Raw genomic sequence first — 23,507 nt, 5'->3', positions numbered from 1 at the left:
TATGATAGGGCGCTTGGTGCGTTATTTACGCTAAACATGGCAGAAAAGCAAAATAAAACTAATTATTTTCTATATAATGATTGGGAGGAAGAATTATTTTTTACATAAGTGAAAGAAAAGTGTGTATGTCTCATTTGCGGGGGCGACGGCAAAGTGGAACATTGTGGAGACACTTCGGTACGTGTCACAAAAGCTACCATGCTAACTACCCACCTGCAGCACTGCAGGCAGAACAAGTCGTACGTTAAAGGCAGCTTTGGGCAGCAGCAGTCTCTTTTCACGAGGCCGGTGAACAAGTCACAGAAAGCAACGGAAGCTTCATTTAGAGCTGCACATTTTTAATAAAGAACAAGAAAGCCTTTTCGGACAGAGAGGTCTTGAAAGGTGCAATGATGGTTATTGAAAACACTGTTCAAAGACGAGAAGAAAGGTTCTGATGTCATCTCCACTCCGATGTTACAAAGTTAGTGTTTGTACAACTAGGATATGATTTGAAGATGTGACAGTTAATGAATTCGTATAAAATGTTGCAACCTGTACAGTAACCTCTACAGTCTGTAAAGCACACTGAGACAAATGTATATTTTGTGATATTGGGCTATATAAATACATTTGATTTGATTTGCAGAAGTGATACTTTGTATAACTGTTGTGATTTTGAACCAAATGCTACAAATGTGCTCATTCATACAAAACTGTCAATAAAGATATTTACAAAAATATCAGAGATATGATAACTCTGACTTTCAAATGTTGAAATAGATTGAGAACATAAATAAATAATGTTGCATGTTTAAATATAGCTGTTTCCTACCATGGTAAATCATTGTTAATAATCATTGTGAGCAATAATTAACATTAACATGTGATCAGACAGTCTCTTCACATATATGAATATGTATTATGATTATTATTATTAATGATAATATTATCATTAAAGGTGAACCGTGCAACTATGTTATTCAGGAAGTTTGTATCAAACAAGTAGCCCTTCGTATTATTCAGTACCCTTGAAGTAGCTCTCAGTATCAAAAAGGTTGGTGACCCCTGCATTAGAGGATAAAGCCAACTAAAATGTATAGCAATATCATTCAATCCCTCTGGCAGTCTGTTCAACACTTTGGTCAGGGGTTTCTACTATCAACTACTTTCTAGATATACACACTAAATTGTATGGATATTCTTGGTTCCCACGTGTGATTCCTCACAATATATTTCAATAAGACTTATGGAATAAGCCATGGCAAGTATCACCCTCAGGAAAAATGGTAGGCATCAGATTGTTAGGCGTCATTATGCTCAAACAAAGTGATTGTTGGATTATCAAACAGCGTCAGAAACCCCCTCTCCACTCATGTTTCCAATAGCATAATTGGAGGGTCTCCGAAACTTGCAACCCAGAACCCTTTGTGCGGTGATTGGTAGCCAGGTGTGTGGAGATTTGAAAATAAGTAGTAGTGTGAAGAATGATAAAAAGAGAGAAAGAAAACTTTCCAAAAGTGTGTACCATGGTTTTTGCCCCATCTGATGGCGACAAGATGGCGCCGTGGATGGCTGCCGCATCTCGAGCTCCTCTCCAACTCTGGGACTGTTGAACTCCTGAGCTCAACGAAGTGTCACTACTTAAATATGTTTCTGTATAGTACATACATCTGTTCCACATAGCCACGTTTATATTTTACAGTATACAGTATTTAATTCCAATGTACAGTATTTTACATTATAGTCTTATACTTATACTTATTCTATTTTATATGTTTGTATTCTACCTATTCCTGCATTTTACTTGCACCATTATGTCTCTTGCATCATTTTCTGTTTTTTTTTTCTTCTTAACTATACTGTATGTTGCATTGTTAGAAGAGCCTGAGACTTAAGATGTTCATTGCCAACAACAACTCTGTAGCTTTTTTGCACACTTTCAGGTAAAGCGAAAGGTGGGGGAATCTGTTTTTACATCAACAGTGGCTGGTGCAATGATGTGACAGTGATCCTACAGCCCTGTTCTGCTGTTCTGGAACAATTTTTTATGAACTGCAAACCCTTCTACTCCCCCCGTGAGTTCGATTCATTCATTCTGGTCGGTGTTTACATTCCACCGCAGGCCAACATGCAGGATGCGCAGCGCGTGCTCGCTGATCAGATCCTGTATGTGGAGCGGACATACTCCTTAGTTATCATCCTCGGTGACTTTAACAAAGGAAAACTCAACCACGAACTCCCTAAATACAAACAGTTTGTTAAATGTCCGACCAGAGAGGAATATTTTGGACCACGGTTACACCACAGTCAGCGGTGCTTATCATGCCGTCCCTTGTGCTGCACTTGGTTACTCTGACCACGTCATGGTCCACCTGATTCCTGCATACAGGCAGAAACTAAAGCTCTGTAAACCTGTTGTGAGGACATCAAAGAAGTGGACCAGTGAGGCTGTGGAGGATCTTCAGGCATGTTTGGACTGTAGTGATTGGGATGTTTTTAGGTCTGCTACCAACAGTCTGGATGAGTACACAGAGGCTGTGACGTCAGACATCAGCTTATGTGAGGACCGCTGTGTACCATCACGCACCAGGGTGAGTTACAACAATGACAAACGCTGGTTCACAGCCAAACTCAGGCAGTTACGGTTGGAAAAAGAAGACGCATTCAAGAGTGGGGACAGCGAAAGGTTTAAAGGGTCAAAGTACAAGTTCAGCAAGGCGGTGAGAGAAGCTAAACGACAGTACTCTGAGAAACTTCAATACCAGTTCTCAGCCAATGACTCTGCTAGTGTCTGGAGAGGGCTAAGGCAGATCATCAACTATAAGCCTAGAGCCCCCCAGTCCATGAATGATTTGCACATCGGCAATGAACTGAATGAGTTCTACTGTCGCTTTGAAAGACAATGGGACAGACCTGACACCATCCCCCCTCACCCCTCAAAATCCCCTCACTCTTCATCAGCTCCAGCCCAGGAGCCCCACCCACCACCTCAGCAGAGGCCTTAGCCTATTTATGCATCAACTAAACCAGAGCAAATTCCTTGTAGGTGAATAAAAATTATTCTGATTCTCATAATAAAGCCTTTGAATCTTTGAGCATATTTCTATGTTTTTGTTAGGGTTAGGGCGGAATTTAGGTCACGTATAACAAAGAACTTTCACCCAGATGACTGCTGTTCATGTTCTATGTGAAACCAAAAGTTGAGTTATATTAAGATAGGTACGTAAAGTAACATAACAAAGGCTAATACATAGAATATCTAACTTAAGTTCCATAACAATCTTTGTTATTTTAAAGGTGCAATGTGTAAGATATGCCAGAATTTAAGTTTAAAATATTCAAGAAATTAACTAACATTATCAACAGAGCTTGAAGAGGTAACAGTGTTGACGTTATGTCTATTTATTGTGTTGCAGCGATATCTACTGAAGTTAGCATGCTAACCTACTAGCCCTTGTGTCTTTTAATACCCCTCGTTTCTCAGGAGGCTATAGTGAGTCACTGTAGCTCCAGTCTGCCCTCAGTCCAGAGAACGAAAAAGTAGAAATGCAAGAGGGCTTGTTAATAATACATCCATTGTGCATGAGCGTTTTATAGTTTTGTTTATTGGATTGAATTCAGAGTGGCAGAAACGGGAAAAATTAATTGTCCTACTCGCTGTTGTGAGACTACCTGGGAGTAGAGCATGCACTCTCAATTGTGGGAGATTGAGCTTCAGTCAGCAGTTAGCTTAAATTTAGACAGCACAAACCTCTGATCCTGTGGGACTCACCCCCAGGATAAGCAAACTTTCTGTTACTGCCGTTGCTGTGGCTGCTAACTCTGTTCTGGGAGCGGCCGAGTGCCGATAGCGCTCGTCCCGGTGGGGCGGTCTCCTGGCTGAAGGGAGGATGAGACAAAAGTGTGGGTCGTTTTCTCGTTTCTGCCACTTTAGATTTTGTCCAAAAAATCAACTATAAAAACGTAATGTTACACAGCCCCCAGATAGTGGCACAAACACAAAGATGGGTAATGGAAAATATTGGTCAACGCCATACTTGAACATTGTAAGATAGCAGTGTTATTTTGACCGTCTCTCAGAGTTCAACAGTTTGGTCATATTTGTTTATTCTTGCCCTGCTGTTAGTTAATAGTTTGCTTTTTTTAAATAAATATAACTGATGACTAAATTTAGAGCAAGTGGCTATGCATTACTGATTGTACATTTAACACATACCATGCTCTTTTCCTAAACCTAACCAAATAGTTTTGTTACCTTAACCTAATCAAACTGTGAACGTTTAATAACGTTAACCACATGTTTAAAACTGTGACTGTTAGATTTAGGTATGACGTGTTTATCCCCTGAATTTATGTTAGATGTAATAAATGTTGTTATTAGGCCTGTTTATAAATACTGAGATAGGGAAAAACAGTGCTGAATGCAGCAGGAAAACCGTTTCCACTGTACTACAGCTGTACTGTAGAGGCAGCAATTAGTTCTTTGTTTCTCTCTTTCTCTCCTCCCGGCAACCCTGTTGTTATGTGAAGCAGATGCATTTTCAGCAACTTCTGAGGATAAGAGAAACCTTCACATTTACATATTTTGTTCATGATTATTCACAAATGGGTACATGCTAATAAAATACTGGCTACAGGGACTCAAGACATTGTCCCTTTACCCTATTTGGCTAAATTAGCCAAATTATTAGTACAAACAAAAGTACAAACAATTATTACAATCGAAATTATATTCTGTGCATTCCTGTTATTTTAGCCTTTACTGTTTTATTTATAACATGATTTAGACAATGAGCTGAAATGAATTAGACTGCTGAACTGATAAAGTCCTTGTTAAAAATGTATTTCACCTTGAAATTAAGTTAAACGGTTTGGGTTTTTAGCTTGTTCAACTGCCCCCAAATGGCCAACAAATAAATGAATGCAGCTTTAACAGTATCATTTATAGAACAAACAAGATAATGTACATAAATCAATATTTGCGGCTGTGGCTCAGAAGATAGAGTGGTCGTCTACCAATTGGAGGATCGGTGGTTTGATCTCTATATGTTCAAGTCTATATGTCAAAGTGTCCTTGGGCAAGCTACTGAACCCCAAATTGCTCCCAATGGTGGTTCTGTTGGCTACATGGGACCCGTGTGTGTGTGAGTGTGTGTGTGTGTGTGTGAATGTTTATAGATTGTGATGCCTAGGTGGTTCCTCTGCCACCAGTGTTTGAATGCTGACTTGCGTTGTAATAGCGCAAAGACGAGAAAAGTCCTTTGTAAATGCAGTCCATTTACTATGTACCATACTTATACTGTGTTGTAGTAAAATACCCAGGCAATCATAAAAGCTGCATTTTTATCAAAATTAGATTTACTGAGTGGCTATAATCCACGTATCTGTCTAATCTCACACCAGCAGTTTCAGTTCACCCTACTCTGATGCTCTTTTAATGGAGAAAGAAGCATTCCCTGCTCTATTGCCTGCCAGAGACACATTCCAGTGCATTGGATGTGACAGGCAAATCTATCACATGACCCCAGGCAAGAGAGTGGCTGACACTAATTAAAATCTATTTGTACGAGATACTGAGATTTAGTACACACACACACACACACACACACACACACACACACACACACACACACACACACACACACACACACACACACACACACACACACACACACACACACACACACAGTTAGGCCATCATCAGGATAGGCAGAATTCAAACAATATTGAAATATAATATTCAATAACAGAATAACAAAAGATCTTTCATCCAAACCAGTTAGCATAATTTTTTCTTTTTCTTCTTATTTCTAATCTACTGTCAAAGCAACCTCTCCAAGGTTAGAAAACAGCTTCTAATTGAATGGATTTAAAGCAGATTTATATCACTTTCTAATGGATATGGCTAAGCATTTCCCCCTCTTAAAGTAATGAAAGGGCAACAGCAAGTGTCATTGTATTGCACAAATATACATGAGTGATTTGACTTTCAGTCGTGCCTATTCATATAGAGCTGTGATGATGGATTTCCCAGCAATAATGAGTTCAGCAATATTTAACATCACAATTTGAAACAGTACAAGGATACACTTCCAATTCAAGACCAATTGAAACAGTAGACATTACGGTTAAGTTATATTAAAACAATTTGTCTGTTTCAGGATAATAAATCAGAAACTTATCTGGATCGTAGTCTTTGGCTTTTTGGCCTAAGGGTGGTGTTAGATGACCAGGAGAGTCCAGAAATTAAAGAGTTCATCCTCTGAGCAAAATGATTGTGATAAGTAAATGTCATGGCAATCTGGCCATTAAATTTTGATACAGCTTTTTTTGTGTACAAGCAGGAATTTTAGCCCGACAGTGGCATTATACAAAAAGGACGAGAGGACAGGGGGTCATCAAAAACATTCAGAATCATCACAATGTATTTCCCATTTCCATGGCTTCTGGCCCAAGCAGCATTGATCGGTTGACTTACTGTCTAACCAATATCCCCATCCTAAGGTCTCGCTATATTTTTTTAAAACTAGGTTGTATCACACGTCTAAACGTGTTTATGTGTTCCAACCAAGGGGCAACTTCCGGGTCTGAAAAGTAAAGTGCCTTAAACCTGATTATTTCTAACGGTGGCTCTACTGGTTCCAAACAGAAGTCCAATTGTATACTGTGAGAAAATTACCCTACTTCTTCCTTGATTTATTACCTCAGTAAACCTTTTCCTAATTACTTTATTGTCTCCCTCGTTAGTTTCAAGTATTCTTCAATACAACATGATGCTTATTTTGAACAAAACCAATGGTTCCATTTAGAGTAAAACAGACGATAAAGCAGGGTATCCTTTAGGGCAGTGCTACTCATTACGCGGCTCACAAGCCTCCTGCGGCTCGCCAAGCTTTAATTGGTGGCTCGCATGGCAGTGGGCTAAATAAAGGGGTGATAGATATGATTATGCAGTCAATACAGATATTTCCTAAAAACAAGCAGGGCTATTACATATAACCCATTAAAACACTGAAAGTGTCTGCTCTATTAGCCTACAAATAATACAAATAATTGTAATAATAATTAGACTAGTATAGAAATAAATCAAACTTAAGGTCACTAAAAAATATGTTATCATAAGCATGCTTATGAATATTGACATTTGCTAAAAAATAATTTATATAGCTAAATTGGAGGATACTACGACCAACCTGGCACTTCATACTCGCGTTAGATTGGCTCCGGTGGACTCGTTTCACCATTTCATGCTAGTTCGCGCGTGTTTCTACAGGCGTAAAATGGATCGAATTCTTATAAAAAGAAGTTGCACACCAGGTGGACAGAAACAAAGCGTGACAAACGAGCAAAATGAAGATTTGGCTTTGGCGCATCCAACAACCGCAAATCGAGAGGAAGATGCTGGAGATGTGGTTTGTGGACAGACAACAGCTGCTCCCGTTAAAAAAAAGAAAGGTACGAGCCACACAAGATGAGCATGGACATGAAAAGTGGACAGGAATTTGTATTGGTTCTCCACGAGTCGAACCCTTTGTGCTTAATGTGCAAACAGACCCGCTCTGGTTTAATTTTGGATCAATTGGAGCGGCATTTCCAAACGACGCATCCAAAATTCAACAAAATTTACACACCTGGAAATGAAATTAGAAAAAAAAAATAGAGCAGCTTTCTTCTCTTTCTGGAAAACAAAGGCTCATACACAGGTCAACTAATACAGCTGAACGATTAACTGAGGCATCTTTTGAGAAAAAAACCCTTCAGCAGAAATATTGTTTGCAGAGTTTGACAACATAATCCCAGTATTAAAATAATCCTGCTTGTTTTGAATGAATTGGTTGGCTGCATTGCATATTGTATGTTCTGGGTGAGGTGACATATTAATAAGCAGATGGGCTTTTTATGACTGGATGTAGCTTTTCATACTTTGCGGTAAAAGTGGCTCTCCTATTGACTTTGTCCTATCAATGTGGCTCTCATCTAAAAAATAGTGAAGACCACTGCTTTAGGGCATAGGTCACTAACAGGCGGACCGCGGTCCTTTTCTCATTTTTACGGCATTGGTTTAGCGGTTCAGGAAACTCACAGACCAATTACAGGCGAGTTAAGCCATCCCACGTGATGCTACTCAGCCAATCAAATCTGTGCATTCCAACCGGCACAAGTTAGCGATACAGGGAGAGAAGACGGAGAAAGGGAGAGAAACACAGAAGAAGAGACTAGTGAGCGGCAGACAGGGAGAGAAGAATAACTACTCATGGTGCTCTCCAAGAAGAGAAAAGTCAACAGAGCTTTCAACCCAGAATTGACTCATTCATGTTCATCCTTCCCACTGGGAGCACATATGTCTCATATGTTCAGAGACCGTGGTGATCATTAAAAGTGGTGATGTGAAATGCCACTATGAGACAAAGCACAACAAACATACACACTCAAGTCTGAACTGAGGGCACAGAAAATAAGCACTCAGAGTCATATATGATGTTGATTTGTGACTAAATAAAGCAAATAGGCCACCTGTCAGCATCATCAGCCACAGAAAACAGTTTAACCCAGGATGTGCTAGTCTGGGTTAAACTGTTCAATTGTTAAGATGTGTTCAGACTGATTTATTCTAACATTGGTTGAGACTGTTAAATCAAGATGTGAAACAGTTAAAGAAAAAGGGAAACTCAAGCTGCTGCTACACTTTATTAAATTTTTCTAAGATTAAGCACTTTTTTTTCAAAAGCTATTTTATTTATTTTTTCTCCATTTTATTTTTAAATGCAGCCCGAGAAGAACACTATACATCTCTACAGTATTATATATCTGTATAGTTCAATGTTATATTGTCGAAATGTTTTTAAATTGTACTTTCTTTATTAGATTTGACAGTCAGTTGTTGATTACATGCAGACGTTGATACAGCTACTAGGCTACTTCAATATATCTCACACTAATTCCTAACGCAGGTTAGACATTATGATGCTCCGGACCTTTGCTTGTGGAAATTTTCTCTAACTGGACCTCTTAGAATTTTAGTTGAATACCCCTGTTTTAGGGGCATGGCTACCTTGTGATTGAGAAATTGCTACCACGTCGTTACAACTGTGGTATCGTTACCTCTGTGTTGTTCAGCGTTCAGTTGTACTAAAAGACACTCTGAGTCGGGTGTTAATTTTTTCTGTTAAGAACATTGTTAAACATGTTTTTTGCCAGCCACTGTTGGAAATATAGTTTTTAGTAAATGAACTGGGGAAAAGCAGTATCAGACTGTAGTTGAGGATAAGCATGTAATCTTTGAAATTTCTTTTTACATATGTTCAAAAGTGAAAGTTATTCGAGAAACCATCACTTCCATCATAGAAAGTCAATAAACATGACTTGATATTACTCTTAAAAGTAAGCTTAGTAGTATCAAACACACACACACACACACACACTAAAGATGGGCAACAACACTTGGAGAGGTGAACACAAAACATACTACACTATATTTCTTTTCATATGTGTCTCCAAAATTTCCCTCGGGATCAATAAAGTCTGTCTGTCTGTCTGTCTGTCTCTCTACAAAAAAAGCTCTTCATCTCTTTCTGTTAAAGAGTCAGCGAAATGTCACACTTTCAAGGGACAACATTAGAATTTGAAGAATGCCTTTCAAGCTCTGCTTTTTTAATCTCCTTTCTCACTGCGTAAGGCAATCTTTTTCCAGGTGTCCCAATTGGTTTGGAAAACTAAGGAATCAAACCATAAATGTGATGTTACATTTTTATCCCCAAGTAGGACACAGTGAGATATTATCATGAAAGCCATATTGAGGTTTCAGCCGTATTGTTTACAGATAGGAAACACTGGCTTTTGTTCTTCTTGCCTCAGGGAGGTTGAAAAATAGCACAGAGAGTGGCCTGCTTGTTGAGGCAGAACGCTGACCTGAAAGCAAACAGCAGAGATTTAGCATGGCTAATAAAGCATTTTTGTAGACCTGTCATTGCAGTGAATTCAACTGCTTGACTGAGCAATGCTAACAGGTTTAGCAGTTTAATGGGAAGCAGGTGGCAAGAATTGTAGCAGGTTCAACAGTAGCAGATGTTAGCGATGACAGCTGGCACAGTGCCAGAAATTTTCACGTCAACAACTCATTTAATCCATGACTAAGATTTAAAGGACCATCCCAGTGTGTGTTAATGTTTCACGGTGTTCTACCACAAAATCAAATGTACTTTACATTTCTGCTGACCTTTAAGATAGTGTTTTACATTTATTTCAATTCCACTTGGTATGCCTTAATAAAGTTATCCGTCACATTGACCATCATGTCTAATTTTATTTTTGTGTAATTGTAGTGATGCTGTGCATAGTTTCCGAATCAGTCTGTAATTACAACTGCATTACGACACATCAGGAAGCTTTGATGACACAGAAAGCAAACGTGATGTTAATTGTGATGGATTCATATCTCAAGTTAATTTTCATATAGTACCAAAACGAATACAAAAACAATATTTCTAGATGATAGTTTGCAGCGTTTAAAAATACTGGTATGGTTCTATAAGATTTGTTATTAAAAATTGCCAAAAACATGAGTAGGATGAGACAATTTAAAAATGTTCACTATAAATCAGCTGCTTTGTACAAAATTGTATGAATCAAATGGCATTGTATAAGTGCAATGCCATGTCAATTGGAAGCTTTAGTGTTTAGCCATGCTAAGCTATAGCGTCCTGAACAGACAGACTGTTAGTCAAACTGAAATATCTCAGTATTGGATTGTACAAATATTTGTGTTCCCCAGACGATAAATTGGAATAAGTTGGTGACACCTAGATTGTGCTCTCTGTTGCTTTTTCTGTTTTTGTTTATTTGTTCAGTTTTCAGCTGTCCCTTTCTTTTACCAGGAAAGAACATTTCAAAATTGACTTGTCAAAGTTTTTATATTGTTTATGGCTCAACAGGGAATATTTTTAGAGATTTTAGTTGGAGGAGCAGCAGGTCTCTATTGGACTTGCAGGAGATGATGGCGGGGGCAGCGCGGCTGATTAAATTGTAACAGCAGGGATCTTTTTCTACATAAAGGGTTGGTGTACAGACGTCGTAGTGTTAATAAAAACCTGCCTTCATCACTCAGAGACCATTTGTATTAACTGTATTACCCTTCAATGCGGGAGTTTTCCTCCTTTATTATAGTCCGTGTTTACATCCCACCACCTCAGCCGTGAACAACCAAAATACAGACAGATTAGATGATCCTGATCCTGTCTGCCTGCATTTGTCTGTGTTTGCTTCCTTCCAACACCACACAAACCATCTGCACCCTACCTGCACTCAGGATCTGTAAGGAGGATGCCCTCCTGCTTCAAAAGCTGATTCCAGGAGGGCCAACATCGACTCCATCATCAAAAAGGCCCAGCAGAGACACATCCTCACTCTAATATATATATATATATATATATATATATATATACACGCACACACATTTTCTGAAAAATTCTGAACATGACTTTGAGTTGGGTTCAAGTCTGAGCAGTATTAGTCAGTGTGAAAACTACTCACACATATTTCTTATCGGAGTCCGAAACTGTAAAGTTTTGCATTCTACAGTGTTGATCAGACTCTCTTTTGGCCATAGGAAGACCAAACATAGTGGTGGAGAAAGAAATGGCTTCAGTGAAACATAGAATTACTTATTCTTCAGCTAATGGTTGATGATGAAGAATTCTCATTAGAGGGACAGGTTTTGTGGTGTAATGTAGCAATGCTATCAAGGCAGGTTATTTTGTGGTACCTTTAGTGCACCAGCATCTGCAGCAGATCCGGGGTCCACTCCTGTGATGTAGATCCCCAGTCCATACTCAGCACCACCTCTGATCATTAGGCCCAGAGAGCGACCATCGTCCATATTCAGGTTAACCTATAGGGGACACATGACATTCAGATCCTTAAGTGTTGTCAATAAACCAAAGTATTAAGCGTAGAAAGGGTGCAACATCATGGAACATTCTGTATATTTTGGTGTCTTAGTGTGGACTTCAGTCATGTGGGAAGAACGAAGCAGCAGGATGTGTCAGTAACAATCAAGGCAGTTTGGTGTCACTATTACGTATTCTTACATTTTGCACTTGCATGTCAGAGATATCACTCATTGCTATTTTTAGGATTTAAGAAGCAAAGTATGCATGTCAAAACAGCTTTAAAAGTAGGTTAATTTGACTTTGATATAAATATAAAAATAGGTTTTATGGTAATAGACTCCTCAGTGTTGGGTATTCCACTACAACTATTGTTAATCTGTGTGTGCCATAAACTATTAAATAAAAAAAAAATATTATTATTTTTCAAGGTGAATATCCTTAACACCTAGATTTAGCTATATATACATTCTTTCCTATAAAACACCCTCAACATGTAATGAATGCTGCTGGCTTGTTTATTCTGCCAGATATGGTGAATTACTTTGGGTTAGGAGTACTGTGCTTACAGTAAAGAGTTTCAAGTGTCTTGCTGTCTTCCTCACGAGTGAGGGGAAGCAGGAACCCGACCCTCATCTATGGTCATGAACGCTGAGTAATCAGGGAGAAGGACGTCGGGGCTATTACTTAGCTTGCTGCCACCATAACTTGTACCTGGATAAATGGGTACAGGATGGAGGATAATTGGATGGATAAATAGTTCCAATAATGTTTGAGTCAAGACTTAGAGAATAAACACACAGCAAGCAACTCAGAACAAACCAGCTTTCATTATTTTTCTCTATAACAATTATATTATGATTTTAGGTGTACCCCTACATAATTTATTGTACGTAGTCTAATCGTTCTTTCCTGTGGTCGACTGATTGTCAAATCATCTTTTGGGGGTTCTTTTGCTCATTGATTGACATTGTTTGTAGTATGTAGGGGTGTGTGTGTTGGTGCGGGTGCGGATGCGAATGCGGATGCGGATGCGGATGTTGATGCGGATGCGGATACGGATGCTGATGCTGTCTATACTGCTGAAAGTTTCCTCCTGTGAGAAGCCTTTATATCAGAGCCACTCTGGAGTGTTCTCTGCCAACACCAAATTGTCAGAGTGCTGCCTTTGATGGGAAGAATGAGAAGTTTTTTGATTGGTCAATATTGAAACCAGGGCCATCACACTTCCTACTCTGTTTTCAAACTGCATCACAGAAGCAAAGGTTACTTCTTCCTGAGAATTACCAAAACCATGTGATCCATACACTCACACTGTGCACCTTTGAGCATGTGCCACGGATTATGATTCACTGAATGATTTTAGGAAAACTTTCTTTGAAATGTCATGTAAAATAAAAAGATTTAGGGCAAGAGCAAAGTTAACTAAGGTCAATTAATAAACAGACCTGCATGTTATTTAATTATGTGGAAAATACTTTTTTCATACTGTAAAGCAGGGGTCCCCAAACTTTTTCCTGTGAGGGCCACATAACTTTCCCTTCTCTGATGGGGGCCGGGGTCAGTTTGTAACAGAAAAAGTGTGACGATCGCAGGGGTGCCTAAACGTAAACATTTATTGTTTTCCAGAAAGCCACACATAACCAAGCTGAGCTAACAGTCCACTTTTTAGCTTTGAGAGTTTGTCTGCTCGCATTTGGCCTTGCAAGTTATCATACTTGTCTTTGTGACGGGATTCATAGTGTCGGCGCAAATTGTATTCTTTGAATTCCGCCACCGCCTCTTGACAGGTGAGACAAACAGCCTTTTCTTTGCATTGAACAAAAAAATAAATCGGTTAAATACCCTGCATTCTGAATCAATTTTTCTCTTAACTAACCTTTTCGCCATTATTCCGTTCTATTTGACAGGGGCTAGTCTAGGATTCGCGTGGCCAGACTGAAAAAAAAATCATAATGCGTCTCTGGTATTGTTCAGGGGGCCGGGCCAAATGTGGAGGCGGGCCGTATCCGGCCCGCGGGCCTTAGTTTGGGGACCACTGCTGTAAAGTAACAATATATCAGGTTGTGTATCGCGGTAACTTTATGCACATTGTCTTATGCCAGCCAACATTTCATTATGAGGGTTAGTTCAGTACTTTCTGTCCCACTCACCCCATTTAAAAATAAAAAAGACAATATAAATACCATAAACTGATAAAAACAAAATATGCATAAATACAAACAGAATAAAGGAAAACACAAAATGAACAGTGTAATGCTGCACTGTTCAGCTGACAATGAGTATACATACAACAAAGACTTGATCGTAGGAAGATAAAGCAACACATCATGTAGATTAATTAAAAGATAAATTAGACATCATGAATGAAATATATAGACAATCTGTTTATAGATTTCCTAAATGCATTTGATAATATCCATCTTGGAAATCCATACCTGTGCACCATGCACTTTATCAGAATGCTGAATTTGCCGGTTTAACTAAAAGGAAGGTGAAGCAGGCCAAATTGGTGCAAGTATGACTAGTTTCTCTAGAATGAGAATGTTCTTCCTAGAAAAATGACAGAAGTGTTCTGTTATGTAGCTGTACTTTGACAGTGACATCACAGAGACTCTGGTTAATCTCTCGTCTTTTATATACCCTCAGTGTTGGTTTCTTTTAACCATGACCTCAAATAAGTAGTTTTAGTGATCAAAGTACATCAACCATAGTGGTAGCAATTAAATTAAGAACATTTTAATAAATTATAGTGGAGTCTGTAGCTACTCATCCAGTGTTGTTGGTTTTTCAATGTTTCCTGTGGCCATAGAGGAACCAGTGTATAATAACTCCCACATGAGAGTTTTCTAAATGAACGGCCATCTTAGCTGGCCAAAATTGTTAGTCAGTGCCTTCCATACATTAGAAACCATTCATATGACCATTTTTTTCTGATCTGCTGTGACAGCATTAACTTGAAGTCGCAGTAATGACGTTTCCCGAGCAGCATAACAAGCTGAAAACGAAACATCCAACATTATATCACCTTAGAAAGTGAGCAAATATTTTCCTGTTTACATCCTTCAAACATCGGCATTCATTTGGAGTTTCTGTTGTCCTTATGAATTTTATGTTCAATATTCACTCTGCCTTCTTGTTTGGTCTCCACCAACTCCTGATATAAATATCTGACTCCATTATTTTTTACCATCAAGTTGCTAGCTTTGTCTGTCTGCTGTTTACTGAAGGACAAGTAATGTACAGTGGGTTTATTACCTGCCTGCTGATGCTGCTGCAAAACCAGGTATATTAAAACAAAGTTTGTGGGCTATAAAACCAAAAGGCTTATAAGCTCTGCAGAGCTGAGGGGAACACCAGCGTTCGTAATAACTACCTGTGGGATTGTCCCTTCACAATAAAATGTCATCACAGTTCAGTAGCTGAAACCAGAGAATGTTTCATATTTTTAGCAGATAGATGACTGAAATGATTAGCCCATTAACTTTCAATACAGTATATTGACTAATCTTGTACTGCCTGTTTTACCTCCCCTAGAAGACAGCGGTAGGAGGTCAAATTACATATTCTTGAGGACACTAATTCTTATTTTGAGAGAATATTTTTATTATTCTGAAGCCAATAAAATAAATAAAGCCCTGCATGTAATTACTATCACCTGAAAGGCTTGAAGGTGAATTTTTAGAGACTCATTCAGTCAAATAGACCCTTTACAATACACATAGTCATTTGATCCACTGGTAGAATAGAGAACATATTGATCAGTGCAGCTTTAAGTAAAATACACTTTTTGCATTCCCAATTTGTCACATTGCTTATTATTTCAAGCCATGCTTTTACAAAATTCAAGGTTCATTTATTGTCATTCTGCAACACAGGGTTGCACAACAAAATGAAGTTGTAGCCTAGTCCATTCATGCTATACAAGAAAAACATGAAAAATCAAAACAAAACAGAAACAGTATATAGCATAGCATGTATTGCCATTTTCTAATTTGCATCGGTAGGAATGAGGCTTAAAATATATAAATTACAACTAATGAAGGTTACGATCAGAGTTACATCGGACCCAAGAGCAGACAGGCCAGGCCAGGCTGTGAGCGTGACAAGCTGGAGATGGTGTTGAGTTGGGGAAGCGAGCAGATAGGTCAAAAGGTGGATGATATGTAATCCTGGAAGCACAAAGAGAAAACACTAGGGACAAAAACGTTTCACGGGGAAAACTCATAATAGAACCAACACTGAGCGTCCGAGAGCGAGAGTATACCACTTGGTTGAAACAACAATCTGACTGGAGAACCGGAGTAGTTACACTGTTGCTGATGATCTGTGGGGAAGGTCACGTCCAAGCCACACCCAGACCAACAGGAAAAGACTGGACACACAGGAAAACGTGAAACAGAGGAAAACACTAGGAGTTAGAGACCGTGACAGTAACCCCCCCTCAACGGGAGCCTTCAGACGAACCACCAGGTTTATCAGGGTGGTCTCTCAGGATGGTGCGGTGGCGTTCGGCGATGCGTTGATTGTGTTCAGTGGAGCAGAGCAGAGTGGGCATCTCTCCCAATCTTTTCGGCAGCGTTAAAGGTAGGCTTGAACTGAGGGTACTGCGATCTCATCTTCTTGGGCAGGGATTCAAGGTGGTTGATATCCCAGCGAACACTGGAGACATACCTGTGGCCACGCTTGATAGCGAATTATGGAAGTATTCTACCCAAGGCAGGTGTATGCTCCAGGAGGAGGGGTTCTTTGCTGTGACACAGCAAAGCACAGCTTGCTCCGTCTGCCTGTTAGTCTGAGGATGATAGCCAGAAGAGAGACTGACAGATGCTCCAAGTGCACGACAGAATGCTTTCCATACCTGAGATATGAATTGCGGCCCTTGATTAGAGACGATGTCGGCTGGAATGCCTCGTAGCCGAACCATGTTGTTCACCAGGAGTCGGCAGTCTCAGCAGCTGTGTGTAGTTTAGGCAGGGGCACAAAATGTACGGCGTTGGAGAATCTCTCGACTATGGTTTAAATCAGGGATGGGCAACTTTGAGGATAGGCCAGAGGTCAACTCACTGCCAGAAGGGCCACTTTGCACCACCCCCCCCTCACAGCACCCCCCCTCGCGGAGCTCCGACAGCACCCCTCCTCGTGAAAATTGAAAAAACGAAGGCGCAAGAGTTTGCCACCATGGAAGAACACCTGTAGTAGTGTCCTAACAAGAACAGGGTCCGGTTGACACCGGGTTGGAATACGAAGCGTGAAGAATGGATACATAGGAGAACCTAAGAGCGGCTAGAGTCAGGCGCAAATAAATGGTTATCTGGACCGGTACTTGGATCAGGCTGGTCTTGTTGTGCGTTCATTACCAAACTCTCAAACTCTCAGCTACAAACAGGGCATCAGGTATAAGATTCCTAGAACCGGGACGATAGGTGAGGGTAAAATTGAATATACCAAAAAACAATGCCCAGTGGGCTTGATGAGAGTTGAGTCGTTTGGCAGTTTGGATGTAGGTGAGGTGAGATTTCTATGATCTATGGCTTTGGGAGAAGAAGGCACATTGATAGAGTGGTCACTGGTTCGTGACTGAACATTGCGACAGAACTGTCCCTACTCCAGTGTCTGAAGCATCCACTTCCACAATAAACTGAAGAGCTGGGTGAGGATGAATGAGGATGGGGGCTGAAGTGAAACGTCTCTTCTGCTCCGTAAATGGTCAGTCCGAATGGCATCACTAAATACTTGAAATGGCCTCGGGGGGTGTTGAACGCAGTTTTCCACTCGTCCCCCAGCCGTATGCAGATCTGATGGCAGGCGTTCTTGAGGTTGAGTTTAGAGAACAAGTTGGCTCCCTATACTGGTTCGAAGGCTGAATTGATGAGGGGCAGGGGATACTTATTCTTCATGGTGATATTTTTCAGACCCCGATAATCAATAGAAAGAGCACAGGGAGCTATCTTTTTTGGCAACGAAGAAGAAGCTTGCACCCACAGGGGAGGAAGAAGGTCTTAGGATGCCCCCATTCCTGTGTCCTTGATGTAGGTCTCCATGGCCTCACACAAGTTAAACAAACGGCAGGAAAGTAGGGGAGAGCCTGGGAGGAGGTCAATAGCACAATGATAAGGGCGATGGAGAGGCAGATAGAGGGCTCGCTGCTTGCTGAAGACCTATGATAGACTGAGGGAACTGCAGACAGTTCAAGAGATTAAGGCTTGACAAGGGGGTTGGCGGCCTCTGCTGGATAAAGGGCAGACTGCAGGCACAAAGAGTGGCAGAATGAGCTCCAACTCCAGACCTTATTATCAGACCAATGTATGTAAGGGTTGTGCAGTCTTAACCAGGACTGGCCCAGAACTAGGGTAGTGCGGGGGGAGGATATCACATTGAACTGGATAATCTCATGACAATTACCTAACACAATGAGGTGAAGGTGCTCAGTGACATGGGTGATGTGTGCCAGGAGTTTTCCATTCAAGCCTCCAGCATTGAGGGGGGTTGCGAGAGGTTGAGTGTCAGCCGTGGCAATAAGGTGGGCGTCCAGGAAACTCTCGTCTGCCCCAGAATCCACAAGGACTGTTGGTTCACCAACAGCGTGGCCCCTCCCTAGCATCTTGGGGATTGGGGGGATTGAGGAAAAAGTTGTCTTGCTCACTAGTATCCCCACCTTTACTGGTGAGCATCCTCTTTTGGCTGCTGGGGACATGAGGCCAGGAAATGACCGGAATGAGTACAGTAGATAGAGATCCTCTTCTAACCTCCGGAGACGTTCTGTAGGAGGAAGTCAAGCTCTTCATAACTGCAGGGCCTCTTCTGATGGCAGGGGAGAAGGGGAGATGTCAGGTGAGGCACTGGGGCGTGGGAATGAGATAAATATTGCGAGAGGTGAAGGAATAGGACGAAAGAAGGGCAACTCTAGAGATCAGCTAGCTTTCTCCCTACGGCGCTCTCTGAGGTTATCTGTTTTAATGGCTAGCGAGATTAACCCATCCAAGTTAGCTACCTTATCTCTCATAGCTAACTCATCGTTCACTGAGTCGACTAGCCCGCTGAGGAAAACCCCCTGAAGTGCTACACCATTCCACTCTGACTCTGTTGCTAAGGTCCTGAACTCAACAGAATACTCCGCTACACTACGGGAGCCCTGCCGCAGTACAAGAAGACATTTAGTAGCGGCCTTACCGTGGACGGGATGGTCAAACACTTCCCTCATTTCAGCTATAATATCTGCATAGGAAAATAAAAATGCTGCTATCAGATATACTGATAAAGTGGCATTTACCACCTCTTTCTGAATCTGTCCAAGTATCTCCTGAAATTCAGCAAATATATAATCCTCAAAAGAGCACATGGTAAAGTATTATTATAATTATATCCAGGTATTCACCCCTCTTCTCATCAGACACCGTCGTGTTTCTCATTAATGTGAAATGGACAGAAGTGAAAGTAGTCCTGCGAGAGTGACATTCTTTACACTAACACCACTTCAACACAACACAGCATGTTCTACAGTGTCTTTCTGATTTTAGCATCTTTTCACTCAACTTCTCACAGAACTTCATCTTAATTTATTATCATTTTGATTTGAAAGCCACTCGCCGTCTCAGGTGCTGCAGTACCACCCTCTGCCTGAACAGAATGGGGCTTTTTCTTGACTTAGTCCAACAGGTTAGTTGGTGTAGAAATGCAGGAAATGTTTTAAATTACAATTTATGACTAATATGTGTTGTATCTGGAGTGTATATAAAAAATGCTACCCAATAAACACAAATTAGCAAAAGAGAAGGTCATAAGGCCAGAGAGAGGTTGCGTGAACTTGACTTTAGACTTTGACTTTCCTTCAAAGCGTTCATCAAACCTGGAGCATACACATTTAATGGGGCTTTGACTTTATACATACAATTTTCATGGCAACCGTTGCACTCATGATGCATAGACTGCAGCAATGCTATCGTAAACGAGTGCATAGATCAGGGGTGTCAAACATACAGCCCCGGCAGAACTGGAATATTTCAATAAAAAACAGCTATTTCAAATTTGTCCACTAATTGTTTTGTGCCTTTGTAGATACACTGTGATCTGTAAATTGTAATGAACATGTGTAAATTATAAACTGAAGCATAATATTGTTGGAATTGCACTTATTTTTCTTACGAAATTTCAGGTTGTTCATAATATTTTGTAAAAAGGGTTAGGGTTAGGGTTAGGGTTAGGGTTAGGGTTAGGGTTAGGCTTGGCAGCCTGAGTGAAAGGGATAAAAATGTCATCCTCATCTTAGCCAAATTTGAGCTCTGAGGTTCACCCTCATAATCCAGAAGACCTGGTGTGTGTCCCTACTCGCAATCTTATTTCTGCATGACCCGGAGTCTGCGTCTCCTCTGATGTGAGGGAAGTTAGGGTCCAGCTTCGTTAGCTGGAGTACCAACTGAGAAAAATAGTGTATTAGCTGAAGTGCTATTATCAACAAAATAAAAACCTTGCTGTGAAAACGGCTTGGTGGTATATTAGAAGGTATGCTAATATCCAAATAACCTTACCGCGAAACGCTCTAGTCTCTGGTGAAGCATATCAACCTAGCTAGTGCCTGGCTGAGATATGCTCCGAAGTGAGAAGAGCTGTTTGAATGATGCTGCGTGATAGCACAAGCTATTTAAGGGTAGGTGGATCTAACTGGTGTGGACGACACCATCACTAGCCAATCAGGATTGGCGTAATGAGATTAATACTTTTGAGGAATATGCAGGGAGGCGTATCCTATCATAAGTGAGACATTGAAACGAATCCTATGAATGAGAACCACCTTTTCAACTTGATTGTGAAAGAAATGTATCACTTTTGTCCTTAGAAAAAGAAAAAAGGTTTTTAGTGAATATAATACAGGCAGCAATTGCAGTATGCAGTATAAACTCAATTTAAGAAGTACAGTAACATATCTCAAATATTTTTTGTTTTTGCTTCAAATGTAACATACAGGCTGCTAATTGGCCTGTGGTGGATGACTTTGTTGTAGGATGAGTTTATCTTCCAAAAACGTCACACCAAAGGTCAATATTCTAGTCCTGAACTGACTTCTGTCAGATAATTACAAAAACAAACAAAAACTCATCCTGGATAATAACATGTTTTAAATATTACAGATGCCATTTCTGTCTGTGTCTGCAATGCACTTGTTGCAGCCCAAACATAAATCGTGACAAACATGTCCATCTTTTTCTTGCCAACTTTTAAAAACAAAATGCCAAGACAAGCGTAGATGTTGCGTTTCACACTTAACAAATTAGGGAAGCACCGATATTGGATATTGGGCCGGAAGCTGTATCAGGTATTGGTGACAATGGACTGATCTATTAATTCAATAGATTGTTAATATACTAGATACATTATATACTTGAATTCATGTTTAGGATTTAAGTAATATTATAACCTTGTAATAATTAAAATATGAATGTAATCAAACACTTATATAAAGCAAGTTAATTTAACTGGACATACTGATATTATAAAATCAAAGGAAATATAAAATAACTGTTTCAGTGCGCTACGCACTTATCTGACTGTTCTTCAAATGTTTTATTCATTTTGAATTGTCAAATCCAACACATCTACTACAACTGCATTGGATCATTTTACTCTTGTATCAACCCAACAAACTAACGGACATTGTTCTTACCGTCCTCTCCTCCATGCCCTGTCCTTGCCTCTGGTTGGCCTCCTGGCTGTCAGGTGGCGGGGAGACGCTCCGGCCCCCAGGGTCCACCCAGCTATACACGTGGTTAGTTATGTAGCCTCCAGGGATCCGACCCATGGAACACACTGAAATGGCCAGCTTCTTGCATTCCTTCAGCATCTGCATCACATGAAGAGGGTGAGGTTGTGAATGTGCTACATACAGCAGATCTCATGACCCCTAGCAGCAATCCTTTCGCTATCATATTAAGGCCAAGTAAACCCAACAAAACAAAGTATTCTCTTTTATCGCAGAAAATAGTTGTTTCCCTTTTGGAAACATGTTCTGCTGATTTAGACAGTAAAATAAGTATTTTCAGCCATAGATTTTCTTAAAATTTTAAATGATTTATGTTTTCAGTTTGATTATCTCCTTAAATAGCAACCCCTGAAAATCGTGTTTCTCCTAACCTCCGGTGGTTTACCCTGTATACGTTTACTCCAGGATGTGTCAGTATACCTTGACATTATTGTGGTCTGTGGTTTCAGCTCAAACAGAGCACACTTCTCTCGCAGTGATGCTGGGTGTGGATGCTGGGTGAGCTGCAGCACACTTGAAACTTTCAACCTAAATGGGCAACACTGGTGTAAACTTAGTCTTTCACAGGACAAGAATTGTTTAGTACACCTTAATACAGATTTTAAGAACCAACATCTAGTGGAATAAGTCGCATTTAAAGGCGCTTGCTTCCACTTTTTGGTTTAGAATCAAGATGCTACTATTTCTAGTATGTAAGAGTGGGAATCTGATATCTTCCAGGCATCTCTACAAAAACATTGATACTGAATAATTCTTCAAAATACAAGATCATTTTCAGTGACATTACATACACAATATTTGTTGCATGGCAACTATGACCTCTCCCAGGACGGACAGACATGCAATAGATGTTGTGTGTACAGAATGAATACTTGCGTAATGTGTGAATTTTGACGGGGTAGTTTTATTTATAATCGAACACGGCGAAAATAATAATAATAAATTGTATTTATATGCGCACTTTTAATTTGAGTAAACAAAACAAAGTGCTAAATCAGAACATTTGATAATTTCTTATTATTAATGGCCAGTTGCATCTTGAAGGAGCATTTGACCATGATTGTTGCCCATCTTGTTTGTTCACTTGACGATTGTATTACGGAGCATCCCAAACCACAGAAGTTTCCTCGGGCCCCATTTTTACAAGTTTGGTGGTCCCTCCCCTTCTGCTACGTTGCCAAGATGGTGACCATTAAGGGTTAGAAGTGTCCATTGTTCAAAATCCATTTTGACCGTTATGAGTGCAGCATCTGGGTACTCGTAGTACATTGCATTTTGCATTCAGACTTATGCACTCAAAATAGGAGTAAGTACTGAAGAACTTCAATTGAGATACAGCAGTGTTGAAGCCTTTCATAATTTCTCCTTGAGTTCTTTAATACTCTTTTTAGATTTGCTATCTAAACCACTGAAGATCCCTTGCCTTGTGCATCTGCTGTCACATCATTTAGTTGTTTTATGAGAGAGGGACAGAATTAGAGGAGGCTTTGAGGCCACATCTATATAACTGTGACTCACATTGGTGCCTGATGAAACACAGCGAAGACACCAGGAAATAGAGAGAAAAATGATCAGAATGAATTACTAAAGAGAATGTTGTGTGTTATCTCCCACAATTTCAGAGGCTTTTTGTTTTTAAATCTGTCTAATCCAATAGAGACACATTATACACTTCATTGTCTCTCACATGTTTACGAATAATGTGGCTTAAAAACAAAGGGTCTGTAGGATGTATCTTTGCACTTTTTTTAATCAATGTGATGTTTATAGGTAGTGCATCTGAATCTAAAAAGGATCTTCTGCTAGACTGTGAGAATATTCTTTACTAAGTTAACGTGGATTTGCTTTTAATAGGTTTTTTTGCCGAAACTGTACTTCGTTTA

The 23,507-nt window shown here is 40.0% G+C and overlaps 1 protein-coding gene across 3 annotated transcripts in view; it reads right to left on the bottom strand.

Moving 5' to 3' along the window:
• Positions 1-23,507, bottom strand: part of whrnb (whirlin b) — a 110,602-nt gene that overhangs the window by 59,137 nt on the left and 27,958 nt on the right. For all 3 annotated transcript variants that reach the window (XM_029439611.1, XM_029439607.1, XM_029439610.1), the window contains exons 2-3: positions 21,529-21,705; positions 11,744-11,869 (exon numbers count right to left, since the gene is read on the bottom strand). In XM_029439611.1, coding sequence (XP_029295471.1) covers positions 11,744-11,869; positions 21,529-21,705 — 303 coding nt within the window. The remainder of the gene's footprint in view (positions 1-11,743; positions 11,870-21,528; positions 21,706-23,507) is intronic.

The sequence above is a fragment of the Cottoperca gobio genome, chromosome 9 (assembly GCF_900634415.1).
Source record: "Cottoperca gobio chromosome 9, fCotGob3.1, whole genome shotgun sequence".
Taxonomy (NCBI): domain Eukaryota; kingdom Metazoa; phylum Chordata; class Actinopteri; order Perciformes; family Bovichtidae; genus Cottoperca; species Cottoperca gobio.
The sequence above is the reverse complement of the archived record's forward strand: the minus strand, read 5'-3'. Positions and strand labels throughout refer to the sequence as shown.